This window comes from Eptatretus burgeri, chromosome 7 (assembly GCF_056783735.1).
Source record: "Eptatretus burgeri isolate ZD-2024b chromosome 7, Ebu_testis_v1, whole genome shotgun sequence".
Classification (NCBI taxonomy): Eukaryota; Metazoa; Chordata; class Myxini; order Myxiniformes; family Myxinidae; genus Eptatretus; species Eptatretus burgeri.
Window position 1 is genome coordinate 29581200 of NC_140967.1, and position 23951 is coordinate 29605150.

General features: G+C 43.8%; 2 protein-coding genes across 7 annotated transcripts in view; one reads left to right on the forward strand and one right to left on the reverse strand.

Moving 5' to 3' along the window:
- The window catches only part of LOC147022917 (uncharacterized), a 395784-nt gene that overhangs the window by 97138 nt on the left and 274695 nt on the right, over positions 1 to 23951 (forward strand). The window lies entirely within an intron of this gene.
- ASTE1 (asteroid structure-specific endonuclease 1) overlaps positions 1 to 23951 on the reverse strand; it is a 64936-nt gene that overhangs the window by 21477 nt on the left and 19508 nt on the right. For 4 of the 6 annotated variants that reach the window (XM_085887890.1, XM_085887885.1, XM_085887889.1 and 1 more), the window contains 4 exons: positions 9465 to 9633; positions 8113 to 8283; positions 7652 to 7919; positions 4018 to 4302 (listed from right to left, as the gene is read on the reverse strand). In XM_085887890.1, coding sequence (XP_085744016.1) covers positions 4018 to 4302; positions 7652 to 7919; positions 8113 to 8283; positions 9465 to 9625 — 885 coding nt within the window. In that variant the 5' untranslated portion in view covers positions 9626 to 9633. The remainder of the gene's footprint in view (positions 1 to 4017; positions 4303 to 7651; positions 7920 to 8112; positions 8284 to 9464; positions 9634 to 23951) is intronic. The other 2 variants (XM_085887886.1, XM_085887891.1) reach the window with 2 other exon arrangements.

Genomic DNA, 23951 nt, shown 5'->3' on the forward strand with positions numbered 1-23951 from the left:
TGCCAGCGTATGCCGACCTAAGAAAAATGTGTCTAAAACGTTGGGGCACGTCAAATACGGAATGAGTAAGTTTGGTATACGTGAGTACAACGCTAAAGTACGCTATCATACGTCGTAGTAAGTAGAGTACGTCAAGAAATTTTAAACATGTTCAAAATTTTACGACGTACTCGGCGTATGACACACGTTCCGCATGCGATGGGGATAAGTTTTACACACGATATGTGGACGCTTACACACATCCACAAAGGCTACTTATAAGCTACTCATAAGTCGAAACACGTCGCGGTAATGTCTTTTTTACGCGAAACTTATTTCTAACTTATGTTTGACGTGCTTTGAACCAATTCTTTACGTAGTCCCAACACACATCGACGTATGTAGACGTATTCCAATGACGTCTTCCGGTTGACAAAAAAAAAATAAATGAACGTGTTTCTAGCTTACAACTGCCATATAAAGATGTGTTCCCAGCGGTTTTGGGAATTGGTATATAAAAATGCTGCTCATAAAAGGGGAACCCAACAGTGTTTTCGAGTCCTTTTTGAGTCGATGTCCATGTCAGCAGTTAAAGTATCAGTATCAGTATTAGTATTAGTATTAGGATTAGTAGTAGTTTGTTCATGTTGGCAGTAGTAGGTGAGTGTGAGGGGGAGGGTGTGGGTTATGATGGATCGTCCTTGCGTTTAACGATTTAAATGATAAACTCAACGATTTAAATGGCTGCATCTACACTATTGAAAGTAGACGCTTGCGCTCAACAATTGGATTTTTTTTTACACTAAACGACTTTTAAACGGTACCACTCAGCTAGTTTCATTGTTTACAATGAACGATTTAAATTGCTGTCACTCGCCTTTGTTTTTTGACGCTGGCGCTCGGAAATTTTAATCGTTTCTATTGAACGTGCCAAATCGCTCAAACTCCACTATTGAAAGTAGACGCTTGCGCTCAACAATTGGATTTTTTTTACACTCAACGACTTTTAAACGGTACCACTTAACTATTTTCATTGTTTACAATGAACGATTTAAATTGCTGTCACTCGCCTTTGTTTTTTGACGCTGGGGTTTGGAAATTTGAAGCGTTTCTTCTGAACGTGTTAAAACGCTCAAACTCGACTATTTTAAATAGACGCTGCCGATGGACAATTGGAATCATAGCCAAGCTAGACATCGAAGTGTGAACATCCTCGTCATGCCGAAGAAAAGTTTGAAGAATGCTGCAAATAAGTGTCCTGGCCGTGGCCGTGGACGCTGACGCAAGGACGATCCATTATACCGACGTCTTTCAGCCTATGAGTAACTTAAAAGTAACGTCTGTCGACGTGTGGCAACGACCGCGTAACGTGCCAACAACACGTTAATCATAGGTTAGAAATAAGTTTCTGGTAGCGCTAAACATTACCTCGGCGTGTCTCAACTTATGATTAACTTACAAGTAGCATGTGTTGACATCTGTCAACGATCGCAGACCGTGCATACAACTTGTGGCCAGAGTAGCGGAACGTGCGAGTCATACGCTGGCATACCTCGTGAAATTTCAAGCATGAAAAAATGAGGACAACCAAAAAGTACAACGATTAAAGCCAACGTACAACGACGTATGGCAGTGTTTTTCAGCGTGCTCTCAATGTTATCAAAACTTACCCAAAACGTATTCAACGTGTGCCAGCGTTTTAGAAAAAAAATTCAAAAATCGGCATACGTTGGCTAAAACGTCAAGGTGTGACCGGGCCTTTAGCTAAAGATAATTGCGGCGGAGCTCGTGACTTACTTTGAGGCCTAACAAGTCGACAGTGCTTGGATTTCTTAGTCTGTGGGGAATGCAATAAGTAAAGAATGCTTAAACAACAGCTGTGACTGTTTAAAAAAGTAATCATATGTTGGACATAATTGGTTGAATACTATAGTTTGTGGTGAAAACATTTTCTTTTTTACTTCCGGTAGGTGGGCACCCCGATAAGGTACTTATACACCTAAGTACGGAGTTCGTCCAAGGCAGAAAACCCCCTCGGGGAGGGGGGGGGGAAATGAAGTCGCTACAACCTCCGTCATGTGACTCCAAGCCCCCTGGTAAGTTTGGTTGCGATTGAACAAGTAACGACCGAATGTATTGTGGTCAGGCAGACGGACAGACACCAAACTAAAACTGCATATTTTCGTGGGATTATAATTTCCTTCATGCACTCCACGCTTTCCCCTGTCAATGGTCCCCAAATTGGTCACTGCCCTTAAAATATATTGGATTTAAGTGGATTACAAACCTGAAGACGACAATGGTTCACGAGCGGTATTTGACGATGTAGATTGTTTCAGAAGTCAAGGATGAGCCAATGTGATAATGTTTGACCAAGTTATAAAAATGATCAACATGATGTGGTACGAGTGACGGGTTATTAGCTGCAAAATGTCGAAAACCCGGTTTCGTTCAACAACTTTCAAAATTTGACCTTTGCATAACCTTTAAATGTCACAAAACAATGTTGTGGACATTAAAATAAGGAAACAGGATACGTGCTATAGCGTATTGGAGTTAGTTCGTCGAAGAAGGTCGAAAACCTGGTTCGATTCCCACAACTTTGAAAATTTGACCTTTGTGAACTTTAAAGGTCAAAGGTCAAGGATTATGACGTTTGGTGCAAAACTTCCTCTGGAACATTCCAGGAAAAATATAACGTCATCTAGGCTATATGGCATTTCGCACTCGTCAGATTATCCACACTTTGATGAAATCAGCGTAAAAACATACTTGAAGGGGGCGCCACGGGCAAGATGTTTGAGATAGAGAGAAATGGTTTCAAGACTTTAGGTGGGGAATGACCTCAAGATTATGCATAAAAAAATTGTCATCCTAGCTCTCAAAGTTTGGGCGGTCGTATGATTTTTATGTCAAAATTCGCAATTTTCTAAGTTTGTGACCTTGTGACCTTGACCTTGGGACGAAAATGAAAAAAAATCGAGCTCCGTGGAGCTATGCAGGTGCCATTGGGCTAACCAAATACCGAAACCCCTGTCAGATTCGACAAACCCCCTAGGAGAAGATGCAAATTGAAATAGGCTACCCCCTAAAAACACGTTTTTTGGGCGTGGCTCCGCCCATAATGGTTCGCACCACGTCCATTCCCAGGAAAACACAACTAGATCATGATATAAACCTCCCACCAAAATTTTTATCAGGATCGGATCAAAACCCATGGAGCTATGCTCGGGACAGACAGAGAGACAGACAGACAACAATAACGAATATAGTGGTCACTTATTTTTTTTGTGAAAATATTTTTTCGTGAACCAATTATTCAGATGGCGCTCAGTGCAAAGCACCTCACTGAATTTGTCTGCATTCGCTCTTTATCTGGTTCTTGTCACTTTCCCACGGCAGGGTCGACTGCAGATTTCTCTGCATGTCAGGGCAACTCCAAAATGGCATAGACGGCACAGCAAAACTCCATGTAAATGCGTCAAAACACTCTGCCTCATTATTGGAAATGTACTCAGATGAAGACATTGTAATAGTTTACGCCGTATTGTAATATATTTTAATAGTTCATATTTCACTCTAGAAGACTCATCCTATGTGCACTCACAAAATGGCATTCCATCACACCAATTTTATTGTTGGTAGTGATCACACTAGTATCAGTTTGACATCTATTAAATAAAAATGAACGTTTTTACAGCCATTTTTCCCTGCTGTGCAGGGGTTTGGCTTTTTCTTGAGGCAATGTTTTTTTTTTATGGCCGGATGCCCTTCCTGACGCCAACCCTGGTCGCCTCTTACGACACACAGGGATATGGTACACCTATTCTAACCGGGGCATACACCGGGACCAGTACACTGGCACTCATTTCGCCGACCTCGGAAGGATGACAGGCTGAGTCAACCCCCTGGTGTTAATTCAGCAGCCAACGGGGCTTGAACTCAGGACCCTGGGATCCCAAGCCACCACCCTAACCACTAAGCAAACACCAGGCTTAGTTTGACATCTATTATATCACGTAATTGGGTGCTGCAAACCTGCGCGATGTCCAGCAGCTTTTGTTCTTGTACTCCACGCTTTGATACCATGATGTACTGCATGGCTGCACTGAGTGCATCTCTTTCATCATTAAATGTGGACAGCCAACGGATCAATATTTCAATCTGCAGGTGCCGTGTAACAGGTCCACGTTTCACAGTTTGAGTGATAGCAGACATGAACGGCTGCAGGAACTCTGGATCCAAATAGTCATTGCCCAAAAGGACTGCAAGGATCGAAAGCAACCTCGGCGTCTTCAGAAAGAACTTGCGATGGAGATGACACTATGGTCAAGAATGAGGGATTGGAAAGAAAAGAAATACATGAATATTTGAAGGAAAGCTTTTGGATTTTTGACATTATTTTACATTGTTCTTCTTTTATGGCCCCAATTATTCCCACCTTGCAGGGTAAACGGTTCTGGCTCAAGTTTTTTCATGAACGGTCGGCCAGGCCTGACGATCAACAGGCAAAAATTTGGAATTTGGCCAGGGTACTGGCGATAAATCGCCTACTCTTCGCATAAAACTGCATGGGATGTTCAAGGTCCATCAATGCCTCGAATATTGGTAGATGGATCCTCTAGCTTAACGTCCAACTGATGAACGGTGCACACCATGCAAAGGGGGGGGGGGGGTTGGGTGGAGCAAAGAGTGGGGAAAAGCAGGTTATTAAACCAAATTTATAATAATAAATGTCAGTGTGTCAGTGTGTCAGTCATACAGTGTGTGTGTCTCCTCCACAACTCCACAACCATGAAACCTCACGGCCCCAAACATTGCATGGAACTCCAAGGTAGTTGGCTTAGTAAACCTGGTGTTGGCTTAGTGGTTAGGGTGGTGGCTTTGGATCCTAGGGTCCTGAGTTCAAGCCCAGTTGGCTGCTGAATTAACACCAGGGGGTTGACAGCCTGTCTTCCTTCTGAGGTCAGCAAAATGAGTACCAGTGTAGCAGCCAAAGAGGCTGCACAAGAAGGGACAGGGTATCAACGGATTGATCAAATGTGGTATTGGTGTGGCGCAGGCATGATGGTCCGAATGGCCTCCACCTGTGCCTTAATTCCTTGTGAACCCTTTCAAATCCTTGTAGTGCATGAGTTAAAATTGGGTGTTCGAGTCAATTTAAACACCCCTTTTGAAGATCATTAATGGCCTCATTTAATTATCCTTTATCAAGGGTCATCCTTGGTCATCTTGCTATCCCTCGCTGGGATGTTAATTCACCATATTTTTTGGCCGGCTCAACAATGTCTCGACTTAGAAAGTAACAGGCCGCAACGGTTTCTTAACGATAAAGTTTTTTTTTTCCACATTCCTCACTCATTATCGAATGCCTGATAATCATACCTACGAATCGCTGGATACATTGCAATGCTTATAAACTCTCAGAGACATCAACGTTCGTGGCTTTATTTCATTTTCACACATGCCATAACCTCTTGAATCCCTCAATCGAACTTATGAGCAGTTCCAACTGCTAAAAAAAAAGGAAAAAAAAAAGTGTTCATTTGTCCAATTCAGACATTGCTTGACATTCCTGGCGTTTCCGTGTGCATGGTGTTAACATGACCAATCGGCGATCACTATTCAATTGCCAAGCCAGTCGTTCCTTATCAAGTTTCATTGGAGAGCTTTCCTGAGTGCTTAAGCCACTTTACGAGCCTGGTTGTTCGTTTCTAAGCCATAGCCATATACGGCAAAAGTATTTGCACTGTCACTGAATATATCGATCGACTTTAACAAAGTTCAGGCACTACTTGCCTGCGTTTGACCCCGCATTTAAGTATATGCGGTCTCTCGGGCGGTGGCTCGCTCACTGAAAATGGCTCGCTTGTCATTCCTGCGTTTCACAGGCAGGGTGATTCACCAATGTGTGTGCCATCTCTCAGATGGACATTAAAATGGATGTCATATCTGCCGGAATCCCCCTCCCCCTCCTCCTTCTCCACACTCTCCTGTCCCCTCTCTCCTCTCTCACCCTTTCCTCTCTCTCCCACTCCTTCCTCCCCCCCATCACTCACCCCCCCACCCTCTGTTAAGCACTGATGGTTTATTTATGAAGTTAAAACGTCTTTCCAGAGTGTAGCATGTACGAATCAGATTCATAGTGAGCCGACTGGAGGGGTGAAAAGGTCGCTGCATGTGCGAGCAGGCATGCATGCAGGCAGGCCTTTGCCAGGTCAACAGGGTGGGTTTTAAATGCTCCCACTCAGTTTTATATAGTACCCAGCAGATAAAAAGAAAATGTTGCTGTTTGGGTGAGTTTTATCGCCCTTCCCTTTTCCTCCCCTCACACTTACCTCCTCCCAAACCCTCTCCCCCTCTCCACCCCCATGGACATCTCTGGGCAGTTTCCACATGTTGTATTAACGTGCTGTTTTAACGTGTACCCACCCCATTTCGTTCAATCCTGTACTACCCCCACCGCCCCTTCTCCACAAGTCCTACTACCAAATGCAAGTCGAGAACCCTTCCCCCCATGTCTCCATACCAAATGTAAGTCCAGAACCACCTCCCCTCACACTTACCTCCTCAAAAAACCCTTCCCCTCCCCACTTCCCCTCCCCTCTCTCCCTCATTCTCCTCACAACTTCCACCACCCTCCCGGAGTGTATAGCGATATGTTGTGAGGCGTCAATCTCTACGCCCACCCCCCACCCCTCCACCTTCCTAGCACTCCCTTCTAGCTCCCCCACTTCTCCTTGCTCCCCTCTCCTCACTTCTCCACTCCTCACTCCCTCCTCTCTCCCCCTCCCCCCCCTCTCACAACCCCATCAGCATTATATTTGCTCGTTAATAATAAACATCTGAGCCTAAGGAGGCAGAAACCAAGTATACCATTGCAACCAACATATTCCATCCATGCAATAGGACCATACTCTGTGCAGAGTGTTGGTGCTGCCTTAGCAGTCTCCTTGGCTATTGAACACAATCCTGGACGAGTTGCCACTCTGACACAGGACAACAGCAAGCTGGCACTCATTTTGACGACCTCGGAAGGACGACAGCATAGTCAACCCCACCTGGTATTAATTCAAAAGTCGAGGGGGATTTCAACTCAGGATCCTAGGATCCCAAACCCACCACCCTAAGCCTACATATTGAAAGCTAAATATTGTATTTTGATACATTTGATGAATGTGTGAAGATAACTGTGGAAGTCTATACTTTATGACCTACATAAACATCATGCTTGCATATCCTGGAATTTTTTTGGAGACCCATGACTGACAACTTGATGCCATTGTGGCAAGTATAACAACAATCAACTTAAATGGATCATAATGCACTTTCAATAGAGAATAATGCAAGGGACCAAAATCTAATGATAAGCGGCCTTACATATGAAGCAACAGGGTGACAGTCGAAAGCAGGGTCAAGATTCGAACCGAGGATAGACAGCTCAAGGTGCGTGTAAACACCTCAGAGCTATCCTGGGCAGCCTTGACTTTACATTGCATCACAAGGAAAAAAACAAAACAAACCTTATTTCTATTTTCCTTCTTGCCAATTCTACTGTCACTATAATTTAGCAACTACAATGGCACTTAACCCCAGCAAGACCTCCTCATTCCTCCAACACGAGTTTAACTCATGAGCTCCATTGCCTTTCAAATGAAGTTTCAACTCAAACCTGAAAAAAAAGTTTGGTCGCGATGTATCGTTGTCCCGAAGATGGCTTCACACAGAGGGTGTGCCAGGGAAGATCGTCAAATGCACAAACACCTCCGGGAATGTTGAAGATGAAGAAGTCACTGTCCTGACTTAAAACAGGGCAATTCCATTGTTTTGCCAGGGCTGCTAGCTCTGGATCAGCTTCTACCTCTGCCCATGCCATTGGCACCCTTAAAGACATTGTTGTCTGGATAAAAACCTCACCAGCAAGTATGGGAAGGATATATCTGGGGGTGAAGATGGGGGAGAACAGGGTAAAGATTAATTATATCAACAGCAGATGACCTTTGAACAACATACACCGATCCTTGATAAATAATGACGCTATGATGAAAAGTGGAAATAATACAATTCGCAATTTTAACGCAAAGTTGGAATATTAAACCTCAGAAAGTCACAAAGGATTTTAATGGCTGTTACCCATGTCCACCGCCTGACAAAGAATGGGCTTCAAGAATCCGTTGACATTTGCGTCGTTTCAGTGTGGCCAGCTTTTTATTGTCTTTGTCACACATTCCATCAAACACCACAAATGGAGAAACATGACATGCCTGCAGAGCTGTGAAAAACTCTCGCACTATATCTGCAAAACTTTGGAATGGTCGGTCATGGGAGAGACAGGTGGAGGAAGAAAAAGGGAGACGGAAGGAAAACGATTTTAACATTGATGCAACTGGAATTGGCAAACAGAGATGTTCAATTTTTCATGACATCAGTTTATAGATCACAAGTTATACTTTTCAAGCTGACATGTTTTCTCTCCCCTCCTCACAATTGCAGGCAACAAATCCTTTGCATCGATTCAGCCGAGGCCGAGCGAAGCGATGTCGAGGCCGTTTATTCCTAATGCATGAAACACCCTACAGCCCAACGTACACCTGCAGAAAACGGATTTTTTGGAATGCCGGCAGAATTTTCCATCCAAGCGTCAAGCAACTTTGTTAAAACATTCTCCATGGCTAGGCACTCCTATGTTGAAAGTTCTATGTCAATTGCTCAAGCGGTTGAGGAGAAAACAAACTTAAAAGCAAAGAAAGGTGAAAAGTGAGAGTGGAAGAAAAAAAAAGTGAGGGCCTCGGCCGATGCTCCACAACACAGCAAAGGATGGTTGTGGATGCCAATTATAAATAGAGGGCCTGAGGATTGATTTGTGTGCTGGTGGATTCCTGTGTACATTCTGTGGTGGTAAGGTAAGAAATAGCAAGGTATTTCTACACAATAGATGTGTCTGTGTGTGTGTGTTTTTTCTTCTTGTCCTCCATCTCTCCTTTCTTTCTTTCTTTTACTTTGTCTACGGAGGGGTGAATCTTGCAAATAGTTTTTGTGAGGTTTACCTGGTTGCGCTTGGATGGGTTTGAGGGTAGAGGAGTGGCAGCTGAAGCCAAAATCCTATCCAGGTTCCTCCTGTTTATTCCATCTTTGTTAATTTGGGTTCCTCCTGATATCCCCAGTGCTGCATTTGGTCAGTTATTTGACTCGTATTCAACGAAAGGATGAAATTCCAGGTTTGCAACACCATATAAATATTGGTAAACTTCCATGGAACTGATTCACACATTTTTTTTTGTGGTGATGTCAAGGCTTCTCCTCAACCACAAAGGTAGGCAGCTAGTCTTCCATAAAAAAAAAAAAAACATTCTGAATCCATGTATAACATACACTCATGTCACCACCCATACATTGTAGCTTTAAATTTTACCAAAAGCACATTTCGATCTATTAGTAACTGACCATGCAACTGGATGTTTGCAAAACAGTTCAAATGAACCCACCGAGCATAGTCTCCACCATGAACAATATCGATGCCTGAACTAAAGTACAAGGTGTAGTAGAGGCTGTTGCCATCAATAAGCAACTTGCAGTTGCACAAGAAAACATCTTGGAAGAACTCAGAACGATTTCGGATGAAGCTGGTGAGGCCTGGGATTCCCATCACACCACCTGGTGGACACACATGCATACATACTATGTTGCAAAATGTTAGGAAATCAATTAAAGTACAAAATGAGTGCCTCGAGATGATAAGATGCAAATAGCTCATTTTTGCAACTTGCTTCAATTACACTGCTATCCATTTCTAGTAAGGTGTACTTACTGTACTGTTGTGGTTACGCAAGTTGTGCTGGTTCCTTTTTTTATTATGTTTTTCGGTTTTCAAAATGGGAAAGATTGGTATGATTGAGTTGTTGTCCACTTTTCCCTTCCTTCTTTTTCATTCCAAAATTGGATTTCTTCCCCTGCTCAAACACCTCCCTCATGTAATTAATTTATATATATATATATATATATATATATATATATATATATATATATATATATATATATATATATATATATATATATATATATATATATATACACACACACACACACACACACACACACACACACACACACACACACACACACACACACACACACACACACACACACACACACACACACACACACACACACACACACACACACACACACACACACCAAAACTGAGGTAACCAAGATATAAAGTAAATCCCCTGTTCGAAATCACCATGAATGTTATCTTGCTAACCTTATGCATTCAGGTGGGAACATTGGACAGACATGGCTCCAGAAAGAGACGTCCAGCTGTTTATGGAAGGAATGTTTTCTGTACAGATGTGACCCAAACACACCTTTGGCAGGATATTTGTTGACCAAACAATTGAGGAGACTGTCAACAAAGACACCAGGACCCCTGGAGGTACTTGCAGAGATTCAGCCTGAATACGAAGCAAGTCTCTCATTACTATCTCACTGCAGAGTATAGAAGCAGCGATGTCAGGCTTTCAAGAGACATTCTTTCCATGAATCACACTGATCTACAACATGCTGAGTTGTAACAATCATGTATTTCAAAGGATGAACGAGCTGTTTCATCACTAATGGACACCATCAGTGATCTCACAAATCCATTCACAGAATCGCAAGACCTCATCAACATAAGCAATGCTACTGTCACCCCCAGAGTCTGTTACCACAGATCTTTTACCAGTAAAGACGCATGGTCTGACAGCATACAATGCCTTCAAGGAAGACCATCGAGGAAGTGATCCTCCTCTGACCAGCTTGCAAAGCTAAAGCTTAAAACCTTCACTGATGTCAACAAAACAACAAGATTAAAGTCTGGCAGTGGAAAGGAAATCATTCTACGATCAACAGACAAGACAGCTTGACATGCGAGAGGTTCTGAAGCATCCCTTGGGTCCACTTCCATGGTCCCGAGCCACTGCAGATGGCATACCAAGGAAAAGCAACAATTCGGCTCTCGCCAAGAAACTCAGGAAAAACATCTCACCCGTGGAATTCATACAACCAAAGTGGGCATGTCTCATTGATGGAATGGCACTTGTGCACAAGACAAAAAGTGAGTACAAGACGTTTGGTGACACTGCCTCAAAGGCTGTCAACGAAGCTTCTCAGTCCTCTTGTATTGATATTGTCTTTGACACGTAAAGAGAGAATTCCATCAAATAAGTGGAAAGAGAAGGCAGACAATCAAACACTGGATCTATAAAGTTGAAGAGCATCACAGCAAAGCAGACAGTAGTCCAGTGGAAGAAATTTCTCACAGTATCTCCAAACAAAACCAGTCTCATTGAATTTCTTGTACAAGAGTTGGAAGCAGCCCAAATACACAGAACTACTAAGAGGAAAGGTTCTCTATATAACCTCTGGAGAGAACTGCTTCAAAATCATACACGAAGGAAGTGTTCTGGTCCCAGAGCTCTGCTCTTCATAAGAAGAGGCAAATACGCGACTCATTCTACATGCGGCACACGCAGCAGTTCAAGGCTTCCAGTCCATTGTACTCGTAGCTGACGACACTGACGCGTTTCCGCTCATACTAGCCTTCACGGAAGACATCAGTGGAACTCTGTATCTGAAATATGGACCCCAGGCAAAGTCATATTACATGGACATAAATTTTTTTTGTCTGTGCTAGGATCATGTCTCTGCAAAGCATTAGTAGGAATGCATGTGTTCATTGGATGTGACAGTGTCAGCACACTAGCTGGACGTGGCAAGATTGCTTCCTTGAACATACTGAAGAAAAACTCTGATCTTCAGTGCATGTTTAGAGAGATCGGAAAAGATTGGACAGTATATCTCCGTCACTCCTTGAGAGGTTCGAGGCTTTTACCTGCTGACTATATGCTGCCAATTCCAGTGTGAAGAATGTAAATGAGCTGCATTATCACTTGTTCACCAGCAAAAATGGCCAAGTCGATCCTCACCAGTTGCTACCTTGTGCAGATGCCCTCCCCAAGCACATCCTTCGAGCAAATTACCAAACTGCTCTATGGAGAAGGAGCCTTGAATCCAGACCTAATATCCCATCACCGAATGGTCATGGTTGAAAATATGAAGAACATGATGGCAAGCAGAAACATAAAATTGACTGATTAGACAGTTCACCAGCTCCAGAAGCTCTAATAGAACTCCTTTCCTGTGACTGTTCCAGGTCATGCCGACTGCCTGGGTGCACCTGCTTGATGAATAACCTCAGGTGCTCCGAGCTCTGCAAACTAAAGACATGTGACAACCAGGCATCTGCGAAGGGAGAGGACACGGTTGTGCATGCAGATGGTGATGATGTGGATGAACTTGATCTTTGTTATTTACTCTTCTGTAATTGATGATGCTAATTATGATTATGTTCCATGATTCCATGATAATTATGATTATGTTCCATGATTATGTTCATTTATTTTGATGAAAAGTCAAGTTATTTTAATTTTGATGATGATTACAGTGTAATGTATGGTGGCTGTAAATGCAAAATAAACTGTTTGCAAGAGCTTACATGTGATCTTCTGAAGCCTAATATGTCTGGACAACATATACATATTGTTAAAAATTGAACCAATGGGTGATCTTTTCAACATCATATTTCAGGGTGAAAGCCACTACAGAGAGACAGAGAGAGACAGAGACAGAGAGAGACAGAGACAGAGACAGAGACAGAGACAGAGACAGAGACTTTTGGAGTCCTTTTATTACAAAAGTAAAAAAAATATATGTACATACAAATTACAAGTCAGAAAAAAGAGAAAACGAAGAAGAGAAAAAGGATTAAAGCGAGAGAAAAAAAGGAAAAGAATAACAAAAAAAAATGTTCATTTGAAATCTAAGAAAAGTAAAACAGAAAAATAAATAGCAATACTACAAATTTGAAACAGGTTACATCATTATCGGAATGATCTCTAACAAATAATACCAAATCATTTTCATGAACCTCACAAACACCCTCCAAGCACCATTTTTCCATAAAATCATCAACAATATCCATGGTTTTGGAAAATTTGAATTCAAGTTTTAACCTCACAGAAGCAAGTGCACTAAGAAATGACATTACATTGCATTGTTGAAGTGGTTTACCATTTCTCTTCTCCCTTCTCGATAGATATATAGCAAGCTTTGCTGTACCAACAAAAAATATACCCATCAGAGATGGGGAATCCCCCGCCATTGAAACATTTTTTTCAAGATGGCCGCCCCAGTCGGCCATCTTGGATCCGGCCACGCTCAAAATCAATAGCGTTCTTCCTTTTCAGGTGGTACATGTGTGACCCAAATTTCAAATCGATATGGCAAACAGTTTATGAGTTATCGCTCTCACAGCTATAAACGTTGACGCCCAGCCAGCCGGACGGACAGACGGACGGACGACCCGGGTGACAACAATATCCCCCTTCCGCCACGAGGCGGGGGATAAAAACACAGCAGTTCATACTTTTTGGCATGTTGGCATTCTTTATTTAAATCCAAAAATAAATGATCGAAAATTAAATGTGAAATTCATTTTGAGAGAAACAAAATTTAACCAATAAAATAATGGAATGTCTTTCACAGTCAATAAAAAAATGAAATACGTCCTCGTTTACAGAACAAAATGGGCAGCATGCGGATATTGGGGCAAAGTTCCTGACATATGTGTTACATGGGATAATCCAATTGGCAAGGCACCACTGGAGATCTCCCGTTGTTTTGGCGATTGGTTTACAATACATTGATTCCCATACAGGTTCAGAGGGAGGACTGGCAGGAAGTAGACACTCCATTTAGTGGTGACACGCCGAGAATTATCTTCATATATGACTTGTATAGGTTCGTGCTGGTGGCAGTATGAAGTTCATTTATCCCTGTGCTAACAGGGGGGGGGATCTCTGGGAGAACAGTCAAAGAGTAGCTTTGGGAAATGGGGTCCCTCAGGATGAACACGAGTGTTTTCAGTCCATAATAGTCGTAATTGATGATTTTTTTTGTACAACTTTCCTCATGATTAGTCCAAGTGTTCTCTTGGATCGAATCCCTGTTGAAGTTGAAATTTCCTCCACAGTCTAACACCCTACACCAGAGTTTGGCTGAAGGTGCCATACTTTGTTTATGCCCGCGTCATTGAACCGCTGGCATAATTCACGACTCCTGAATATATCAGGAAAGAGAGGGTTAAAAAATAGCAGCTCAACTTCATACATCCCTGAGGAGTATGCATCCGCTTTGCAACTCACAGAGAGACCTTTCCAGGCATTAAGAAGGCTCTGATAAAATAAGGGGAGTACTGATGTATCCACATCCTTGAGGTGTGTCAGGAATACTTCGAGACCATAGCCAAAACTGCCCGCTTGTTGCAAAACGTGACAGGTCAAGGGATGGTTTGGCAGGTGTTCAGCATATAGGAAGCGTTTAACGGAGGAAAAGCGAAAAGCCATGATGCAGGACTTCACATGAACTAGGTTTTGACCTCCGTTGGACGAAGTATGGCATATTACATTTGGCCGCAGCCAGTGATGGCCTTCCCCAAAAAAGTCCACCAATTTTGCCTGGATCGTGCCCAGCAGTACTGGTGGTTGCAGGCAAATAAATTTATGCCATAGAGCTGCAGCAACCACCAAGTTATTGGCAACCAAGACACGGCCCTTAAAAGGTAGATGTGGAAGGGCTCTTCTCCATCTGTTGAATTTCTTCGTTATTTCTTCAGTCATGTCTTCCCAGTTCTTTTTCATAAATTGTGTGGAAGCCAGGAAAATACCAAGATATGCAACACCTTCTGTCTTCCATTCCAGGTTTTCCAGAAGTGGCGGTGGAGGTGTCAAGACAGGAAGGCAATTTTTGAGGTATGGCACCCACAGTGCCTTACTTTTCTTCCAATTAGCTCTTCGGGAAGAAGTCAGGAAAAAGGTTCTCAGGGATTCTGTGAGTGCAGCGATATCTTGGTTGTTCCTGATGATGATGCAAACATCATCAGCATATAAGCAGATATCTTCAACGGAGCACTCCTTGGAAAGCAAGTTAGACCTAGGATATTCTCCGAGTGCACAAAGTAATGGTTCTATTGCCAATGCAAAAGCAAGCCTGAAACTGGGCAACCCTGCCACACCCCTCTCTGAACCTGTATTGGGGAAATCAATTCATTGAACTAACCTTCATGATACTAAATATGTCAGTGTACAATAAAGCTATGAAATCTCCCCAGAATGTTGGGTTTGGGAAACGTCAGCACATTGTCCACCATCTTTCTCAAAAACATTAATATCTTTGTTTCCACACTCCTGTGGCTTCAGATTTACACGTTCAAATTTACACTTCAGAAACTAAATGGGTGTAATCGGTAACTTATTAGGATCGGTAACTAACCCCGTTTTGCCACATCTGGTGCACGAGGCTTTGGGACAAAAGCGTTTTCAATGTCTGAAAGCTCCACACTGGAAACACGTTAAGGTGGCGGATGATGCATAGATTTGCTAATTTATGTCCTCAAAGTTAACTTGAAATGAGATGTTGAGTTCCGTATTGTCCCCACGGTGTGGTAGGACCATATAAACCTGCCTTCGGAAACTCATTACATGTTTTACACGTTCGTTCCGGCAACCGAGAGGAATCATAGACATTCTGGAAACCATCTTCCCATAACCGGATAACACGGACATGATGTTATCATGAGGTATGAAAGGTGGAGCATTAGATATTACAACTCTCGTCGCGGGGGTTATCAACGGCGACGCCATGATAAAATGACCGTTTTCCGTGGTTATTCCTGTACTCACGACCTCATGGATGAATGAAATGTCAGAAACAAAAACAAAGACTTTTTGATTCACATGCGATGCGGCATGAATATTTTCATCACCCAGTATCTTCCCTACCGTAAGGACAATGTCCTCGACGGGAACTCCTTCAGGAGGCACGCACACAAACGCATGCTTCCTGGTTAATCCCTCGCACACCTCACTACGAGAGGGTGCATTCGCCATGACGGCGATATTATCAATCCCTTCTTCTCCGGTTCGGAAAAGAAGGCGCCAAACTGAAATAAGTCAAAAATAAAAGAAATAATAAACGCATTATAAGCAAACAGGCTTACAAAGCGTCGTCAAAGCAGGTAGGCCGCATGCAGAGTAGGCCCGCTCTCAATCTTTCTTTCTCTCGAAGGCAAAGGTGTAGAGAAGTGAAAGGAAAAACGTCAAAAACACACAGGGATAGAAAAAGACGGAGAGAGGAGGGTGGGGTGGTGGCAGGAGGGGACAAAAACACACAGGGATAGAAAATGACGGATGGAGGAGGGTGGGAAGGTGGCAGGAGGTGAGAAAAATACACAGGGATAGAAAAAGATGGAGGGAGGAGGGTGGGGAGGCAGCAGGAGGGGACAAAAACACACAGGGATAGAAAATGATGGAGGGAGGAGGGTGGGGGAGGTGGCAGGAGGGGACAAAAACACACTGACAACTCACCACAACACGAGCAGCTGCACACAGCCGCCATGACACCACACCCGAAAAATGAACCACAACAGGGGGGGGTGGAGGAACAGACAGAGAGACAGAGAGATAGAGAGACAGAGAGATGGAGAGACAAGCCGGTAGGCGGCGATGGGTCGCCGAGCATGGAAACTATAAGATATAGAGCAAAATGGATGTCATATAGCGGATAGGGAATCACCTTAAGATTATGCATATCAAATCTCATCCAGTTCCATCTACTGATAACTACTCGGTATCCATTTGAACGAAAAGTACCGAAAATGCGGTTTGACATCAGAAACCCCCAAAGTTCGAGGGGGAGCTGTGGGTGAACAAAGATCTAAATCGAAAATCCGGCTCGATCGTTTCTGCACAATGTATTTCAGACGATTAGTGTGAATTTTCATGACCATCCGACCATAACCCTAGGAGGAGTAGCATTTGGCGCGAAGGCACCTCCAGCTCTCGCATATTATCGATTTTTGCACTAATTGACCTTTGACCCCTGACCTAAGCGAAATCGGTCAATATGTCCTGAGGCAAAGTTGTAGTACTCATCGAGTACCATGAACCTGCAAAGTTTCATTCGTATCGATGCACTCACCTGGTCGCTAGGGCGCCTTCAATTTTCGCACATACCCTAATTGTAGGGGGCGCTGTGGGTAAAGTATTCCATACATCACAAAAACCGGAATATATTTGATAGAGCATCACTGGTAGATCATTCGTGCCAAATTTCATAACCCGACGTGGGATAATTGCTTTCGGAATTGATTTCGTGTGAACGGTACCGATTTTGAAGGTTTTTCGGTTGTTGCTGGGGAACCAAAGCGTCCCGAGCAACCATCACAATTTCCAAAGCACTAGGTCATAAGATGTACCTACCACCCGAGTTTGATCAAAATCCGCCCACGTTTACTACCAATTACGCTGATGACAAACGAACAAACATCCAAACAAACAGACAGAATTACTGACAATAAGGGTCACCTATTACGGCGACCCAAAAGAGGGATAGAGACAGAGAGACAGAGAGACAGAGGTTCAGAGAGACAAGCCGGTAGGCGGCCATGGGTCGCCGAGCATCCGATGACCTTTGACCCCTGATCTGAGTTAATCTAGTACTAAGTACTTACGAAATTGCAATCGAATCGGTTAACCCATGTATGAGCAAGGGGGCTTTGAATGGTCATTTTGCCCGAACAATGCACTCATTGACCTTTGACCCCTGACTTCGCTGAGATAGGTCAATAGGTCCTGAAGCAAAGTTGTAGTACCCATTGAGTACTCTGTACCTATGAACTTTCATTCGTATTGGTTAACCCGTGTAGGAGCAAGAGGGATTTGAATGGTCATTTTGCCCGAAAAATGCACTCATTGACCTTTGACCCCTGACCTAGCCGAGATAGGTCAATATCTCCTGAAGCAAAGTTGTAGTACGCATTGAGTACTATGTACCTATGAGCTTTCATTTGTATCGGTTATTCCGTGTAGGAGCAAGGGTGCCTTGAGTGGTAATTTCGCCTGAAAAATGCACTTATTGACCTTTGACCCCTGACCTACTCGAGATAGGTCATTATGCAAATAAGCAAAGTTGTAGTACTCATTACGGTCTATAAGCATGTAAAGATTCATTCGATTCAGTTCAACCATCTTGGAGCTGGTGTACTTTGAATTTTCAGCGGGAATGCTCAATGGCCCTCAGACACCCAAGTTGAGAGGGTTACCATTTGGAAACTATACGATATAGAAAAAATGGATGCCATATTATATAGCGGATAGAGAATCACCTTAAGATTATGCATATCAAATCTCATCGAGTTACATATTCTGATAACTACTCGGTATCAATTTGAATGAAAAGTACCGGAAATGCGGTTTGATATCGGAAATCCCCAAAGTTCTAGGGGGTGCTGTGGGTGAACAAAGATATAAATCGAAAATCCGGCTCGATTGTTTGTGCACAATACATTCCAGATGATTAGTGTGAATTTTCATGACCATCGAACCATTACCGTAGGAGGAGTAGCATTTGGCGTAAAGGCACTTCCAGCTCTCGCATATTATCGATTTTTGCCCTTTGACCCCTGACCTAAGCAATATCGGTCAATATGTCCTGAGGCAAAGTTGTAGTACTCATTGCGTGCTATGAACATGCAAAGTTTCATTCGGATCGATGCACTCACCTGATCGATCGGGGGCCTTCAATTTTCGCCAATTTTCGGGCATACCCCATTTGTAGAGGGCGCTGCAAGTAAATTTTTCCATATATCACAAAAACCGGAATATATTTGGTAGAGAATCACCTGTAGATCATTCTTGCCAAATTTCATAAGTCTACGTGGGATAATGGCTTTCGGAATTGATTTCGCGTGAACGGTACCGATTTTGAAGGTTTTTCGGCTGTTGCTAGGGAACCAAAGCGTCCCTCGCAACGATCACAATTTCGAAAGCACTAGGTCATAAGATGTACCTACTACCCGACTTTGGTCAAAATCAGCCCACGTTTACTACCAATTATGCTGATGACAAACGAACAAACGTCCAAACAAACAGACAGACAGAATTACTGACAATAAGGGTCACCTATTTTGGCGACCCAACAGAAAGACAGAGAGACAGAGAGACAGAGAGATGGAGAGACAGAGAGATAGAGAGACAAGCCGGTAGGCGGACATGGGTAGTCGACTACCCAATATAACCTGACGCGATGGGCCCGTTCGATGGGGAATGACCTGAGGATTAAGCACAAGAAAATTCATGATTCTAGCTTCAAGGGTTAATGCTGCAGATTCTTTTTTCGTTAAAATACCCCCACATTTATAGGTTTTACGGCCGTTGCTAGGCAACGGAGGGGTCCATAGCAACGGTTCTTTCTCACACATAACTAGGACAAGCCGGTAGACGACATGGCTGCTAGCTCTGATGGAAAGCTGGCCGACGCAACACGCCGATATTCATGTACATGCTATCAATCAATTTAGCACAATAAATATGATTATCACAGCCCTCTTAGTTTGCGCCCAGAAACCCACCTTGTGAAATTTCAGGCATGTTTCCAAAGAGACTCTAACAAATGGCAGCCATGGTAATTCCATTTATCTTCGCTAAAGATTTTATTTTTTTTATATGATGCTGTAAGACATTCTCCTTGGGCACAAAAAAACAGGTCCCTCGGAGGTCCAGTTTCGGAGGTATTGATTTTTTTGTACAGTCCACAATAAGGCCAAAAAAAAAAAAAAAATGTTGCATTGGCGTAACGGGTCACTGAAAAATAGGGTAGGTCGGTCGGGATATTTTTTTATTTTTTATTTTTTTCCTAATAAATCCCTCCCAAAATTTCCCCCGGCTCGAGTACCACCCTTTTTGTCGGCGGGTTCTGTCCGAAACACTTCCGGGTTTTTGCGATCGCGATCGCAATCAACAAGATACTTGAAAACGATAGCAAAACAACAAAAATAGCAATAAAATAGGGTTGGAAAAATTTTTCGATAGCAAAAAAACAAAAAAAAAAAACGTAGGGTCGGCGGAATTTTTAGGGTTGGGCGGGTTACGCCAATGCAACATTTTTTTTTTTGGCCTAAGTGTACGATGTGTGATAAAGTATTTTAGCTGTTGCTAAGCAACGGAGGTGTGCATAGCAACCATTCATTTTTGTGTACATGCTAGCCACATTGTACACATTTCACCCAAGTGTCATTAAAATCAGACTTTCTCTTCGAGATATTCGCAATTAACTGTTTCTGAAATGTTTAACATGTACTTGCCCAAAACCTATCTCCTCCTACAAATATTTTTGTTAGGGCTGCAAATTGGTATGAAGGGAGCGAGATAGATTGCGCACAGAACTCTAAGCTTCGATTTTTCGATTTTTTTCTTTTTCGATTTTTTGACCACTTTAAAGGGCCGTTGCTATGCCGATGCTTGGGCCCGGGGTCCCATATTCGAAAGCACACAATTCCCAGAAATATTGGTCCAACCTACCAAATTTCATTGGAATCGGTTGAGTGGTTTAGCCCCAAAGCTTGACGAAAGTTTCGCGGACAGACAGACAGATGGAAATGTTCAGAATAAGGGTGCTCTAAGAGCAGCCAACATACCATGAACCTACCATACCAGTTTCATGTATATCTGACTCATAGTCTCTGAGATATAATGAACTTCGTTTTTTTATTGTTTTCGACCAGGGTTCATTCAAAGTCTATCTTCTCCGACAGTTTTCATAGGATCCGGCTGGAAATTTTTGACAATATGGCTGAATGTACTGCCCACAATCGCTCATGGCCCGATTTTTGATATTCGAAAAAATTAATTTTTTTTAAGATTTCTCAAAAATTTCAAAGCTCGTTGCTGGGCAATGGTGGTGTCCATAGCAACGGTTCTCATTTGCACACAACTAGGTCATGGTATGAACCTACCAAACAAGTTTCATCGAAATCACCATTGTATTAACGGAGCACTGGACCGAACAGAGGGACAGACAGACAGACAAGCCGGTAGGTGGACATGGGTAGTCGACTACGCAATAGAACCTGACGCGATGGGCCCGTTCGGTGGGGAATGACCTGAGGATTAAGCACAAGAAAATTCATCATTCTAGCTTCAAGGGTTAATGCTGCAGATTGTTTTTTCATAAAAATACCCCCACATTTAGAGGTTTTTTCGGCCGTTGCTAGGCAACGGAGGGGTCCATAGCAATGGTTCCTTCTCACACATAACTAGGACATACCATGAACCTTTACCATTTAACATACCATTTAACACAAGAATTGTGTTAAATCGCATCTCTGACCTAAAACTTTTAAAAACCACAGTTTGCCATGGATGCTCGCTTTCCATCAACCATTCTTTTTTTCCAACTTCAGTGCCAACTCACCCCCTCACCCCTCACTCTCACTCTCAAAGCAACCATCCCACTCTTCTCCCTCCAAGCCTCCCTCTCACCTCTTTCAAAAATTCCCCCCTCACCTTTCTCCCACCTTTCATCCCCCTCACTCTTCCTTCTCTAAGTTACCCCCCCTCTCATGCACCAACCTGCCTCCCTCCACTGCCATCTCACCTCCATCTCTTCACTCCACCTCCTCAAATCCTCAACTGCCATCTTCCTTGTCTCTTGTCCCCCCTCTCTCCCAGCACCACAGAGCCTTTTCTCCTCCTCATTCGGCCCCCTCCACTCGCTATTCTGCAATACCCCACACTCCTTCAGCAGCCCTCCTTACCTCCCCCCCTCGTCCCTCGTCCTACCCTCCCCCGCCCCTCCACCTCCTGCACCCAAAGCCTCCTCCCCTACCTCTTTCATTAAAAGTGTGGACCTCAAATATCCGGGGCCTTCGCTCAAACCTTTCAGATCTTTCCTTCAGGTTGCCACTGACAAACCAGACATCATCTGCCTAACAGAAACTTTCCTCTCCCAAGACGTGTCTGACTCCCAAGTATCACTCCCTGGTTACTCCCTCTTACGGTATGACAGACCTGAGCCTCGTCCTGGTGGAGGTGTTGCTCTCTTCATCAAAGACTCTATTCCTCACTCTCCCTGCACTGCTCTCACTCCCCCACACCCCCAGGAATACCTCTGGCTTCGGCTTCCCCTCCACTCCCACCTCATGTTTATATGTGTACTGTACCGTCCACCGAACAGTGATGACTCCAACTACACCTCACTCTCCGAAAACATGGACCATCTTCTATCTTCTCATCCAAACTCTCTCTTCCTCTTATGTGGCGACTTCAATTGTCATCACGCCAGTTGGCTAGGTGTGGGTACCTCTCTCACCTGCCACGGGACATCAGCAAAAGCTTTCTGTGACTCATTGGGACTAACTCAATCGGTCAACTTCCCGACCCGGATCTCAACCAATGGTACTCCATCTCTTCTGGATCTGATTTTGACAAATTTCCCTGACAATATCTGCTGCTCTTCCTTCGCTCCAATTGGTTCTTCTGACCACGTCCTTGTTAAAGTGGACATCTCTCTGGCTGTCATCAGAGAACCACCTCACCGCCGTCGAGTCTGGCATTTCACTCAAGCCGACTGGCAGGGTCTCCGAGCAGCCATCAAACTTACAGACTGGTCTCCTATCACTACTTTCTCAAACATCAACTCATCCTGGGAATTCTTTCAAAGAAACTTGCTCTCCCTCATGCACAGATTTATCCCCTCTCGTGTTCAGTTGTCTTACCCTTCCTCCCGCCCTTGGTTTACTGAAGCTTGTGGTGAGGCAGTTGTCCTGAAACAACTTGCCTTTGCCTCATGGAAAGCAAACCCAACTGAGGGCAATCTCAGTTCTTTCCACAAAGCTCGGAACAAGTGTGTATCTACCCTCAGGAGAGCCAGAAAACAACATCTTTCTCATCTCAAGTCTGAACTCTCAAACCTCTCTCCCTCCTCAAAATCCTGGTGGCGTTTAATCAAATCTGTTTCTGGTGTATGTTCCCCCTCCATCCCCTCCCTTACCTCAAATGGCCGCACTGCTGATTCCACACGTGATAAAGCTGAATGTCTAAACTCGGTGTTTGCAGCTAAATCTTGTGTCCTAAACCCATCACTATCTCTACCCACTTTACCCAGTCGCACCCAACTGTCCCTGGACTCTGTATCCTTTTCTCCTGACAAGGTGGAGAGCTTGCTTTCAAACCTCGAGTCAGATTCTGCAACCGGTCCAGACGGCATCAGCCCACGTGTCCTCAAAGCCTGCTCTTCTGCTCTTGCTCACCCTCTCTCTGTTCTATTCACCCTCTCATTTTCCCAAGGTCATCTGCCATCTGCTTGGAAATCTGCTAACATCACTGCCCTGCATAAAAAAGGTGCAAAAACAGATCCCTGTAACTACAGACCAATCAGCCTTCTCCCAATCATCAGCAAGGTTATGGAATCCATCATTGCTTCAGAATGTAAATCCTTCCTCTTCTCCAATGGCTTGATTTCCAATCATCAATTTGGTTTCAGACCAGGTCACTCTACCCTGGATATGCTGCTACTGCTCTCCCATCAATGGATGGAGGTCCTCAATGCCAGACAGGAAATCCGAGCCGTATCCCTGGACATATCACGTGCTTTTGACACAGTCTGGCACCCTGCCCTACTCACCAAACTCTCTTCCCATGGTATTCAAGGCCATCTCCACTCATGGCTCGCAGACTTCCTCTCCTGTCGCAGTCAACGTGTGGCCCTAAATGGAGTTCTTTCATCCCCTCTTCCTGTGCAGGCTGGAGTTCCTCAAGGTAGCGTTCTGGGCCCTGTTCTTTTTCTGGTTTTCATCAATGATCTCTCCGACTCTCTGGAAAATCCTCTATTTCTCTTTGCCGACGACTCCACCCTCTGCCGTACCATCTGTCATCCCTCAGACCGGCAAGCAGCAGCTTCTTCGCTCACTGCAGATCTGGATAAAATCACAAACTGGTCCAACATGTGGAACATGTCTTTCAATCCACACAAATCTCACACTCTCACTATGTCTCTTCGAAAGGACCGTTTACAAAACCCCCCCATCCACTTTC